Source organism: Malania oleifera, chromosome 10 (assembly GCF_029873635.1).
Source record: "Malania oleifera isolate guangnan ecotype guangnan chromosome 10, ASM2987363v1, whole genome shotgun sequence".
Classification (NCBI taxonomy): domain Eukaryota; kingdom Viridiplantae; phylum Streptophyta; class Magnoliopsida; order Santalales; family Ximeniaceae; genus Malania; species Malania oleifera.
Window position 1 is genome coordinate 26,586,446 of NC_080426.1, and position 13,815 is coordinate 26,600,260.

Here is a 13,815-nt window from a genome sequence, read left to right on the forward strand (position 1 = left end):
AGAAGCAAAGGGAACATGATGATGTTTTTCCAACTAACAAGACCACACTTAAAAGTAGGCATAGAACTCAAGGTAAGAACTAGTTGTTTCAATTTGTCCAAGGATGGATGATCACACTTAAAAGGGAACATGATGATGTTTTCCCAACTTAAGTACTCCTTAGCGTTATCAATATGAAGTATATTGACTTGCATATCAAATTGAGTCTTTATTTGAGAACAAAAGGTACAAAATATATTAAACAACTCAAAACAATCTTTCATTAAATACAACCAAGTCATCCTAGAGTAATCATCAACAAATGTAACAAAGTACCAAAACCCCAATTTCAACATGACACGACTAAGGACCTAAACATCAAAATGAACAACCATGAAAGGAGTATCTGCCTATTTGTTGACCCGAGAAGCAAAGGGAACATGATGATGTTTTCCCAACTAACAAGACCACACTTAAAAGTAGACATAGAACTCAAGGTAAGAACTAGTTGTTTCAATTTGTCCAAGGATGGATGACCAAAGTGACAATGGATTTGAAGTGGTGTAGCAGCAGCTGTGCAGGAAAGAGGAGACAAGAGGGACTCGAAGTAGTAAAGTCCACGAGCCTCAAGTCCTGTGCCAATTGTCTTCCTCATCTTCAGATTCTAAATAACCACAGAATCAAGAAAGAAGATTATAGAACAATTTAGTGCCTTTGTAAGAATACTAACTGACATAAGATTGAAAAGGGACCTAGGAATGTACAAGACACAAAAAAGAGAGATGGGTAGAGTAGGATTTAATATTCCTATCCCCTTAACTGTAGTTTTGGACCCATCAGCAAAGTAATTTGAGGTAGATTTTTAGGATACTAGAGGACAGAAAAGAAGTTGGTTACGCCTGCCATATGGTCAGTAGCAGCAGGGTTGATGATCCAAGAACTAGCGGGAGGCAAACCAGATGACATATAAACTATGGGATTACCTATCTAAGCAAAAGATTCAGTTTGATGAGATGTTTGTTTGGATGCTTGATACAGTAGGAACCTTGAATACTCTTCCTCCAAGACAACTATAGTATGCTGTTCAGTTGAACAAGTGCCTAATGAGGGAAACACACTTTTGGGATTTGAGGACGCCATCCCAACACAAACACAACCTCGATACACCAGAAAATTAGAAATACACAGCGAACAAAAAGCTCTTGTGATTCCAAAAGTGAACTTCTGGACCAACCAAAACAACCACAAGTGAACTTCCAGACCACCCGAAACAAACACAAAGTCAACATTGATTCGACCACAAATGAGTCACCAACAACTGGACAAAGCACTGCCAGAACCATACAAAATCAACGTATAAATGCTGCCACTACTCCAAGAGACTCACCAATGACCTTTACTAATACCGAAAAACAACACTGGACTGTTGAAAAAGGTTGGGGTTTTGAACAAAAAAGTGTCCATACCTTGATATTATGGTCTATGGAAGGAATCAGAACATTCTGGATGAAAAAAACAGAAAAAGTGTCCAGAAACTCTCTCACGTGCTGGTGCGTGGGGTCAGGACTGCCAGCAGTCAGCTGGCACATGAGGAGGTTTCCGGCGATGGAAATTTGTAGGGTTATAGTTCAGAGGGTTCTGTGACTTCTGTCTTTGTTTATATGTTTGTTTTTTGAATTATTGAAGGGTTATAGGGATTCTGTGAAAGGCAGCGACAGGAGGGTGTTTTCCAGTAATGGCTGAGTTTGGTTTGGTGGTACAGTTTAGGTTGGATTGTGCTATGATACCATGTTAGATTACCACTTTACCTAAAAGCTTAAACTACTAGTCTACTAGGTTGTGGTCCAACAATGTATATCAACCTTTAATAATAATAATAATAATACGGTCGTCAAAAACAATCTTACAATTATGTGGTTAAAGACTCATAATTACCTATTAGCTAATAATAAAATAATAATAATTACTGGAAATAATTTAGATAAAATTTTAAATTTTTCTAATATTCTTGAAATTTATTTATTAGTAATATCATATTAAGTGTCCAAAAAGTATCCAAAGGCAGAAAGAGAAGAGTTTAATTCATTAAAATAGTTAAATATTTTTTAAGACATGTATGCATCTACAAGAAAGATTGGTAAATAAGTGTTTGTTGAGAATCAAGACACAAGATGATTAGGCCTATGCAAAGTGCCCTATTTTATTTTATTTTATTTTTTGTTCCAATTAACAAGAACTGGGTCAACCCGCCTGTTTCAACAGGTCTGGCCAGATTAGGCTGATTTGCCCAGGTCTGACCGGGCTGACTCCGGTTCATCCCATTTCTGGTTTAATGACATCACCTGTACCAGAAAAGTGACTGGTTCCAGTCTGGTATGGGTTTCAAAACCATGATGGAATGTTAAAGCTATGGTGAATGCTAGCCATTCTACTCCCTGGAAATTATTTTCATAGGCTTTGCATATGTTCATGCCTTAGGTAAGCTACAAAAGTTGGTACCAGTGAGACTGTGAGAGGATTTGGCTTTGGAATGATTTCCAGGTTAGGGAAGTCTTTTTTTTTCACAAGATTGTCCCCTTCTTTATTGCTTTTCTAGTCTCCATGATGCTCTCCTATTGTTGACTTCTTCTTAAATCCAAGGGATTTGCCTTCCTAAAAGTTTCATTTTATTCGTAATTTGAATGAGAGGGAACCCAATGATCCAATTCTTTTGCAGAACACCTTTGAATACCCCCTTTTCAGTAGGGAATGATCAAAGATCCTGAGTATTGGACTCTTTTGGAAACCTTTTTGGGTAAATCATTTTTAACTCGACTGACGCATGTTCCTCATATTGTTCCTTTTCAATTATAAGAGATGAGAACAAAGAAGAAAAAATAAAATCAAAACAACACAGCCAACCAATTGCAGTGTAATTCCAAAAAACACATCCTTCTGAAACAACCAGCTGCAAAAGCCTACAAGCCATATATGGAATCCTAACCCAGAGCATAGACCAAGACATCTTCTTCCCCATGAATATGCAAGCATTCCATTTTTTTAGAGGTACTTCTCATTATGTTGATCAATTTCGGATGAAGGTAGTGTTCTTGGTATCACTTTGGACTACAGTGAATAGACTTCTTCGAGGAACTTCTTTGAACAGCTTGCAAATGGACTTGCAAGCTGCATTTTCTTAATTTTTAGTTTTTCTTTCTTTTTGGTTCTTTTCGTCCTTCTTCAGTATTTGATTCTGGAGGATCCCTCCATCCTCCCTTTTAAATATTCTCTTTAGTCTTTTCTCTATGATAATATAATTCTTTGTTTATCTTATCATCTTGAAGAGCTTCACTCTCACTTTCACCACAGCCCAACAATGATTAAGAGTGCAAATGTTTGCCAATGGCAAGTCAAAATTTTCCTCATCAGCTGGAGAGTTCTTGAAATTATTATTCTCCCAATAACATGATATGAAAAAAAAAAAACAGAAATCAAAGAGAAAATTTGATAGGCTAAAACTTTCATGATACTAGCATTAAATTCAAATACCAGGGAATACACCAGCAAAGCCATCTGCCTTTTCAATGAGCTCATCCACTGGAAGCGCTTCATGTTCATCTTTGTCACGGCCCAACAATGATGAAGAGGGATACATGTTTGTTCCCATGCCAAGTCGTCGACCTGTCTCCTTTGCAATTGACAACTGATCACCTAGATAAGCACATGAAAACATCATGAGTGTTTTCATTGAAATATTTTATCCCGGGCTTTTCACTCTCTAAAATGAATTAAAACAATTGTGTAGCCTCAATTTGAGAGCATTTCCAGCAGAACACAGGTATATGCATGTGTATCTATTGATTAAAGAAGGGCTACTTTCCTGATTTTATTTATAGTTTGAAACAAAAGAAAAGTTTAGGCAAAACAAAAGTTCTTCATCATATAGGGAAGTGCAAAGTCCAAGAAACTATATATTGACCAATGAAAAACAAGAAAAAGAAATTAGTAGAAAGACTAACTAAATTATTCTCCGCCTAGTTATCAATCATCTATTCATAATTCATCTCATATTTCAAGCACCCGATACGCAACCCATTTTTTTCTGGGATTCACGTAACTGGAATATTAAACAACAATATGGGGTATCTAATGATCTCAAATGAAACAAACTGTCATGTGTGTGATGCGTAAAATATATGCATGCCAAACATTGCAAAGAAAATGCAGATGTGTTTTTTCCTCTCTATTGGGGTACATGGGAGGCTAAAGTTCCTTCCAAGATAAAGCCATTTATGTGGCACTTAGTAGAGTTAAAACCAACAATCTGCTGCAGAATAGGAGGTCTCCTAATTCTTTGTTTCCCAATGTGCGTCTCATATGTTCAGGATAGTTCTGCGGATGCATCTCATTGGTTTCTACATTGTTCATTTGCACAGGGCTTTTGGTAATTTTTGGAGTACTGGTGAAGTGTGGGTTTGTCACCTATTTCTTTTCCTGGTTTTGGGAAGGGTAAGGATGTTAAGAGGTTGCGGAAGCGTGCTCTTCGCGTTGTGTTATGTGGAACTTGGTGGAAAGGAATTCTAGATTTTTGTTCTGGAAACAGTTATCAGAGGAACTTCTTGGGATAGGGTGCAGTTCTTGGCTTCTGTTTGCAATTATAGAGCAATCTGTTTTAAGGGCTGCTGTTTTCAAATATGTCAACCAAACAGGTTGGCTTTACTAAATTGATGTTGTTTTTTCCTTCTCTGTTTTCATGTGAGAGACTTCTTTTTCCCCTTTAATGTATCTGTTTCTCCTTCCTATTTCCAATAAAGCTTCTTTTCTATCCAAAAAAAAAACACACACACACATTGTAAAGTAGGTGCTAAAATCTGTTCATCATATAAATTTGACTCAAATAGCATACTAGTATCAAATATATCACAACTACAACCAAGAAAATTCAAAAGTGGAGATAATGCAACTTTAACAAAAACAATCTACTCTGGTGGAAAATAGAAATTTACAATAGACATATTCAAGCCCTTGTAGTGAATAATATATTCACATGTACCTGTTATCATCTTAACGCAAACCCCAAGGTTAAGTGCTCTGCGAATGGTCTCTGCACTATCATGTCTTGGAGGATCAAATAATGCCAACAGCCCACAAAATGTCCAAGGACCACCAGGACTCTCCTTAGTTTTTTCTGGAACATCCTGAAATAATAAGTAGTAGAAGTCAACAAACATGTTAGTAGGACAATAGTTCATGCTTAGGGTTCTAAAAAACTACTCAAACAAAAGATAATGTCATCCTTTTTGTTTTTAGATAGAAAATAAAAGATTTATCATGAGAGAGAAGAAAAAACAAAAAAGGGAGGATATAGCAACCTTCTAAAACACAAGCAGTAGGGTAAAACAGCCTCCAAGAATATGAATAAAGATTGCATCAAAGCAGTTCTCCAGTCACACTGCAAATCACCCAAGGAAATACCCCCAAAAAAAAAAATCAAATGGGTATGGCTAAGATCACAACCCAGTTCCATAGCAAAAGAAAAGGTGCGAATTTATCCTGGAAAATTCTCTCATTTCTTTCTACTCACAAAGCCCGAAAAGGCAAAACAAGCACACCTCCACAAAATCCCCCGCCGTTCTTACCTCTCCAAAACCCACAAAACCTATCTTCACGAAAACTTCTGGCTTCAACATTATCTGAATACACACATACCTCAGCAAAAAATACAAACAGGTCACCCCGCAGTGGCTTTGCAACCTCACAAACGAAGAAAAACAAGAGAACTATCCTCTTATGAGTCTTACAGATTATATACATAACAAGAATGTTTGATTGTTGGTTCACCACCTATCATCTTAAGCATATAGGTAAAGCCACAACTTAGAGCTCCAGTTCTAAGAGGTCCTGGGTTCAAGTCTTGTTATCTGTGTTTTTCCCATTATGTCTAATGTAGTTCATTTTGTTCTGTTTGTGTTTGTGTGTTCATTCTAGTTCATATATTTGCCTTTTCATGCGTGAGAGGGGGAGTGTTGGATAGCTTGATAGTTGATATACATTGTTCGGTGTTTGCCTACCACCAAACAACTTAATATTTTAGGTAAAGTGGTGATTTGACATGGACTTCATACCTTGTATGGCCTTGTCATCTACCGAAAATCATTGATATTTATTCAGGTAAGAATCAAAGTCCAGTTGGAAGTACATCACTTTTAAGGAAATTTTGCCAGAAAAATATTCCATCCAGAGAGAGAATAAAAAGGTGGCATTCAACAAAATATCAAAAAAGATTTACAAGAAAAAATACCAGACCTAACCCCTGGCCAGATCCTCATATCTGACCCGGAATGAGTAAAGGGAATGGGCACCTCCATTAGATGAGCCAACTCCTCCTGTCATCCTTTTCTCCCCAAATTCTCCAAGAACCCATAGTTTAACTAAAATCTTATTTTTTTCACAATTGCAGCACTAATTAAATGCAATAAATTGAACATTCAGCATTAGCTAGTCACCAGTTCTATTTTCCACCTAACTGTAGCCAATTCTGCTGCCTCACTCATTGTTATATTGACCATCTCAATGACATTCTACATGGCGGCTAATCAACTATTGGTCGATCATGGCCACAAAAATCAGCCATCAGATCAACATAAGGAAAAAATAACCCAAGTTTCCGCACCTGATAAGCAACCCCGAGAGATCGCAATCCCCGTTCAGCAAACTTGTCAATGATGGCATAAACTTTCCCTGCAATTTCTTGCTTCTCTTGGCACATATTTAAAATCTGAGAGAGAGAGAGAGAAAGAGAAATGAAAAGGAAAAAATGTTATCTACAAAAAATATTTAATGAAAAATCAATCTTCAGAAGCTATACCAACAACATAAACATGCCCATCAGATCCATGCAGGATCCTCACGAGACTAAATTGTGACAAAAGGGTTAGGTTTCAGTTTGTCTAATGGACAAAAGTTAAGCCTCGTTAATCAGAGCAGACACTGGTGTAGCAATTTAAATTGTGAAAGAATGGGTAAGGTATTTAGGTTGAGCAGCATTGGCAACTCAAAAAAGGCACAACAAGAATTTGGTTTTCTTTTGAATGTTTCAGAAACAAAAAAAAAATCAATTATTTTACAACTATAGAGGCAGGACAATCTTAGGATTGTCAAAATTTTATCACTTGTGGGTGGCCTTGCAAAAGAAAGTTCTGGTTTAAGGATTTGCAAAGAAAGAGGCCAATTGTGGAGTTCAAGTGAAGGTTCCTACAGTATTTAATTGTCGAAATATCAGAAAACACATTGCACAAAAATTTCTGAACTGCAGCTAAGTCTGAATTTTAATGTTGTAGTCAGAAAAAAAAGAGAGGGAGGGGGGGTTTGAATTCAGGATGATAGGAAAAAAAAGGATTTTAGTAATGATATAGGGGTATGACAGTGTTGAAAGAAGGTTCAAAACGTTCAAAATGGTGCTGGAGATAATAGAAAAAGAAGATTGGAAAAGAGATTAAGTGAGAAGAAGAAGAAGAAGAAGAGGAGGAGGAGGAGGAGGAGGAGGAGGAGGAGGAAGAGGAGGAAGAGGACCAGGAAACTATACCTTCAATAATCAACCCAAACACCCAAATTTCATTAATCAAACTCTATTCTCGTTTCAGTACAATGGACTTGTTTATGAACTCTTAAATTCTTGCTACACAAGCAAAAACTTTCTAAAAGCAATCCTAGTTAATGGCAGAAAAAAGTTAGGGCTCAAATCCTCCAAAATAGAAAGCTTCTGAACTTGCACTGTGTTGTTTTGCAACCCAAGAAAAAAAACTCAAAGAACTCAACAAGATAAAAATTCTTAAGGTAGTTTTTGCAAGCATGGATTTCAGGTATTGGATTTGGATTTGTATGGTTTGGAAGAAACTCAGTTCAATTTAATACTACGTTCTGTCCAAATCCAAGGTCTGAATTCCATGCTACCAAATGCATAGTAGGAAAATTAGAAACTTACAACCCTTCAAAAATAAGAGACTTTCAGCAAAGAAAATCTTAAATTTGAGAACAAGATCCATTAAATTCAAACCAGATAACATCCAAAACCAAATAACTACCAACCCTAACAACAAACTATAGTGATATCTAGTATTATGAAAATACCCTCCCATAGTTATAATAATCCCAGTACAAAGGATACCCAAACCCAAAATTTTTGTGTCAGAATGCAATTTTGTAATGTAGGAGAAATCTCAACAAATAATTGCTTGTTGAAATTATTGGAACCCTTGTTGCAGCCTAAATGCTTAACTACAATTCCATTAGATCAAAATATTCACCCATCAAAAGTTTCTTCAGGAATATAAAATAGGATATGATATCAATTGCAGAAAAAATTATAAGATGCCGACAATCACGTGGCTAGGGATTCTGAGGACGTAAATACCTGCTCTGGAGCACCTTTGCTGGCCCGATGCCAATTACCATCAGAATCTATGTAGGTAATTGCAGTACGTTTATCAACAGGATTAAATGGCAGGAAATGCACTTCTGTGATATTTGCACGAGCCTAAGGACAAAAACGTGTTGGTTAATATATTTATTCTCAAATAAACCAAGAATTTTTAAGATTAACAGCATAATGGATTCCTTCTCTACCTCCTTTGGATCAGCAAGCAAGTTGATAATGGCTGTATCAATAGCATCCTGATTCTCCAGTCTAGATGCCCTAGCTGAAAGTAAGACAACCATGTCTTTGTCCATTTCTTTGTTGAAAACCTACAAATCATTCGGTTACTGAACTAATACAGACAAATGCATAAATGAAACAACTGAAACATCAGCCAAAGACTACATATTTAACAAACATCCATTAAAAGAAAGAATAAAGATTTCTCCCTCTAGCAGATAGAAATAACCAGTTGTTAAGTTGTTTAATATGTTGATGAACCATCTTAGAATCTTATTATGTAAAAATTTTAGGATACAATAGAAATTTTTAATCTAAGATGTAGCTAACAACCTGCCATAAATTATTAGATGCAAATTACCATTTTTCTTCTGGCAAAAACAGACATTTCACAAGTTAAGTATATTATTAAGGAATGGTGTAATTAAAGTAAGAGTGCAATAAACAAGAGCCCCAAAGAATAAAAATGCCAAACTGACTGTTAAAGCAATAATCATTTGAGATATATTTCCACAAATGCATGTATAAATGTCCAAAATTAGAACAGATTCACATGGACTCACTAACATATTGAGAAGGCTTCATGTTTCATGCAGCCAATAATATGCAATTCATTCTATAAACAAATCTAAATTTACTGAGTTTAAAAAAGGTGGTACCATGAAAATCAAGCTACTTCGAACTATTCAAGTTTATGTAATTTGCCTCAGACTAATGGTTTAGATAGATCATAGACCAAAATAGATTGTAGGAGCAAATAGGCTATTAACAAGTCAGGTTTTATAGCCCCGCCAAAGAAAAGGTTACCTCAATAAGGTTTCGATCAACAGTGAGGCGATTCAGGGTAAGAGTTCCAGTTTTGTCACTGCAAAGTACATCCATTCCAGCCATTTCTTCAATTGCGGTCATCCTTTTTGTAATGGCACCCTTAAGGAAATGAAACAAAAGACAATGGCATTGCAAACAGTGTCAGCGTTAAGTATTTGTCCCAAATGTTATGGGGGATAATGGAGTGTTTCCATTTGCTAAAATGGTCAGTTATATAATCCTGAAGTAAAAAATATTCGTATCCTTGAAGTTGTTCAAACTTCAGCCCTCATGTCAAATGAGGCGCCTTAAGCCTTTGTATATGGCTTTGCCACAGCTCTCATATGCACAGATTTTGGAAATATAGTCTGTTTAGTTACAAATTTGTAATCTTGTACAAAACAGTTTTCATTTATAATTTCCATTTTTCCAAAGAACTACAAAGATGCCATTTTGTTTTCCGGTTTTCCTACTTTATATGGAAATGATGGAAAACAACAAAAAGATGTTCTCCAGAGTTTCTTACACAAATGCTGGAAAATGGGAAAATAGGCTGGCATTTTGTAGTTCTTTAGAGAGCTGGAAATGAAAAATGAAAAGCATACACTTTCATTTTCCAAGTTTGATTATGCTTCTTCTCTTTCAGTTTTTTCCGTATTTTTGAAGGATTTTTTATCCAACTGTACATTCTTTCTTATTCTAATAACATCTTTTTGTTTCTATCCAAAAAAAATGAAACCTGATTTCCACAACTAAGCAGCCTCATGGATTTTGAGATATTTTTACAATATTGTAGCTGTTGCCTTGCAGCAATCAAAAAATGTACCTGTTGAGAGAGTCGATGAGAACCGATAGCAAGTGTAACAGATAATACAGTTGGCATAGCAATGGGAATTCCTCCAATTAAGAGAACAAGAAGGTTGTCAATTCCTTTTCTGTATGAACGATGTTGTACGGGGTACATGACAATTATTTCAAGAATCATTCCCACAGCAATAGAGCAAATGCAGAAATTCCCAATGGAAGTAAGGACCTGCAGGGTGGGAAATAACTGACTTTTAATGGTACTCCAATCAGGGTTCCAAGTTTTGTTGTGACCCCAGACTCAAAGTTTTCAGAACTTATTCTAAATTAAGCAATTTTGAACTGAGAAATATACACAATATTTTCAATATTAAGAGGAACTTGAGAAACAACTAAGAATTCCATTTTAGAAATTAGAAACAGCACCAATTAAGAAATAAATTATTTTAAGAAAGTTCACGATAGGACAGGCTCATAGCCCACTGGGCCAATGTCCACATGCCTCCGCTCCATAAAGGAGACAGGGTTCAAAACTCAGCCTCGTGAGGAGGGGTTTGAATTATTTCCAAATGTGAAAAAGAAAATAATCTTGTGATATTTCAAGGAAAGAGTCAAGGCATATTTAAATATCCAGATATTCAATCTCAAAATCACCTTTTGAAAATGTCCAACAACTTCAGTAGAGTCAACCAAATGAGCTGCTCTTCCAAAGAAAGAGTGAACTCCAGTTGCTATCACTACAGCTTCAATCTCTCCATGCTTACACGTTGAACCAGAGTAAACTTCATCACCAGTTCTTCTGGTAACAGGGAGAGATTCTCCAGTAAGAGCAGACTGAATAGGAAAAAAATACTTAATTAAAATAAAAACAATATGATATGTTATGTTTATAAGTACAATTACTAGTAAGTTCAGAGACTGTAGAATGAATATGGCAAAGCCAAGAACCAAGCACTAAAAATGCCAAAGGTATGGTATAAATGCATTTGCCTGGTCAATTTTTAGAGGGTCTCCTTGAAGCAGGCGAGCATCTGCAGGGATAATATCACCAAGCTTAATGCTTATAATATCTCCTGGTACTAGAATAGCTGCATCTTGTTCCTGCCAGTGCCCATCTCTGAGGACCTGCACAACAAGTGGTCAGTTGATTAATTATTGCATATGCGACATGCAGGAACACTGCTCTAAAAGCACCAGGCACATTTTAACGGTTCTTGAAGCCCAGATGCAAGGCACAAAGCACGCATCAAAGGGTGAGTACAGAACACATTTCTGGAAAAAACAAATGTATTCAAATCTACATTGAAAATTTCTGACACATAATAGGAGAAAGCACATTTAAAGTAACGGAAAAAATCAACAAGGTTACTGTTTTGCCTTTGATTATATTCTAATGATATTATTATTTATTTATTTTTATTGGAGGCAAAAAACACTAACCTTCCCTAAGTTTTGCCAAAAAGACATGAACCTCAACTGACACCCAAAAATCACCTCCTTTGACATCAACTTTTTCATGACATTATTCCCCCTCCATCCATGAGTCATTAACAACCTAGACAAAATTTGATAACATGTTTGAGTCTGTTGAACCTCTATGCAATTTTGGCATACATCAAAATATGGCATGTGCAATGCAGTTATGGGATTGGGTTCACAAAAGTAACTGCCTCGACTGTGGACAACTTGATTTGGGGTTGGAGAGTCGAGGGTTGACGATTAAATTAAAAGCACCCTTTACAGCAAAGTACCCCTGTCTATCAAACCATGGGGATCATTAAAACCCCTCCTCATACCCTGAGTTCCTGTCTGTTTTTTTGATAAGCAAAGAAATATATTAAGAAGAAATTAATGAAACCATCAAAATGCAAGGAGAACAAGCACCCATACCAAAGCAAAGGAACAATAGAATTCAAGAAAAAATGAGAAAATTTTACAAAGCACTAGTGAAGCAAAGCAATAAAAAATTGTTACAAGTCCTCTAGCGAAACACCCTTAAAGAAACTATTTGAGCACCCCTAAGTTCCCATTTTTTGGTGCACCAATCTCCGCAAGAAATCAAAATACATCCTCATTATCACTCACATATGAAAGAACCTAGCTTTTCCCAAAATTTTCCCAAGTTCTCTCTGCCTAAAAACAAATTCATTCGATTATTCATGTATCTAATGTCCATGTTGTAGATTGAAATGTCAATAATTTTTGGTTCTAGAACAATCTAGCCTCTACGGACTACAGAACCGGCAACCAAGGAGAATGAATTGAAAGGGTAAAGCACCCAGAACCTCCAACACTCACAGTGATTTCTTTTTTTTTTTAGTTTCTTTTAGATGCGCACCCAACCATGGATTTCAAACAATAAAACTGACCTGGTCATAAAGTAACATTGATTCAGCTGTGATCTTAATTTTATCAAAGGCAACCATACCAATATATTCAAGAAATACATCAGCTAATTCTGTTCTTATACATAGTGAATCTTCTTGAATTATCCTAATCAGAGAAAACCTAAATCAAAACCCAACTCCAACTTAACCTCAAAAAGAGGAAACAAAAAAAATATGTCATTTTTGTCACAAAACTAAGTTAAACGAGGCTGTTTAGCAGTACCATCATAAATGTTCCAACCAAAAGTATGCTCTTAGAGATGCTTTCTTTTTTTAATGAAGGCAAATATATATGTATACATGTATATATATGTATACATATATATATACTGTTTGTTAGAAATCACTGACAGGAAGTAGGTGTAATTTTTGAAAGCCAAGGGAGGTGTGCATCCTACCAACAGAACTTAGGGGAATCAGTGCATTTTACCCCTTCCATGCTGTTTCCCATGAATTTTTGTCAAAAAAAGGAAGGAACTTCTTTTGAGTTTTGTTAACTTAAAATCCCTGGTTGCTTAGCCCAAGCCAATCAGATAAAGGTTAAAGACAAAAGAAGATGAAGGAAAATATGAGATAAAGCAGTCAGCCAGAGAAGAGACTTGCACTCCTAGAGCAGGCTTTATTAAAATTTAAAATATCTCCTATGACAAAAAACTCCCTGAAATACACTAAAACATGAATTCAATAAGCCATGAACAGTCGCTAATCTAACACTGCCCATGGAGTTAGAGGTGTATAAATATCACAGAGCTTGTTACAGAAAATAGACAAATAGGCTTATGTAACACTTTGTTAATAAATTTCCCATCTGACTACAGCAATGCACAAATGGAGTAGCCACAATCTTTTTCATCATAGAATTTCTCACAAGGTGGCACTCAACTTTGATGTGCTTTGTCCTATAATGAAACACAAGATTGCTAGAAATGCAGAAGTTGATTACCACATAACACATCCATAGGCTCTGTCTATACCTATCCATATCTAACATAAGAGATTCCAACCACACTAAGTGTATGAGCCATAGCTCAGTACTTTGCTTCAACATTGGATCTTGCTACTATAGTTTGTCGGTACACCATGTAACAAGATTACCACCCACAAATGAATGGTATGTGGTAGTAGACCTCCAACTTTTAACTGAACCAGACAACACTTGATGCAACAAATCCACATGCTACAATAATGCCATCCAACCTTCCA

The 13,815-nt window shown here is 36.1% G+C and overlaps 1 protein-coding gene across 2 annotated transcripts in view; it reads right to left on the minus strand.

The window, feature by feature from the left end:
* LOC131165857 (ATPase 10, plasma membrane-type) overlaps positions 1 to 13,815 on the minus strand; it is a 45,135-nt gene that overhangs the window by 23,056 nt on the left and 8,264 nt on the right. For both annotated transcript variants that reach the window (XM_058123980.1, XM_058123979.1), the window contains exons 6-14: positions 11,216 to 11,350; positions 10,880 to 11,059; positions 10,248 to 10,454; positions 9,422 to 9,541; positions 8,584 to 8,703; positions 8,372 to 8,494; positions 6,632 to 6,736; positions 5,012 to 5,156; positions 3,508 to 3,669 (exon numbers count right to left, since the gene is read on the minus strand). In XM_058123980.1, coding sequence (XP_057979963.1) covers positions 3,508 to 3,669; positions 5,012 to 5,156; positions 6,632 to 6,736; positions 8,372 to 8,494; positions 8,584 to 8,703; positions 9,422 to 9,541; positions 10,248 to 10,454; positions 10,880 to 11,059; positions 11,216 to 11,350 — 1,297 coding nt within the window. The remainder of the gene's footprint in view (positions 1 to 3,507; positions 3,670 to 5,011; positions 5,157 to 6,631; positions 6,737 to 8,371; positions 8,495 to 8,583; positions 8,704 to 9,421; positions 9,542 to 10,247; positions 10,455 to 10,879; positions 11,060 to 11,215; positions 11,351 to 13,815) is intronic.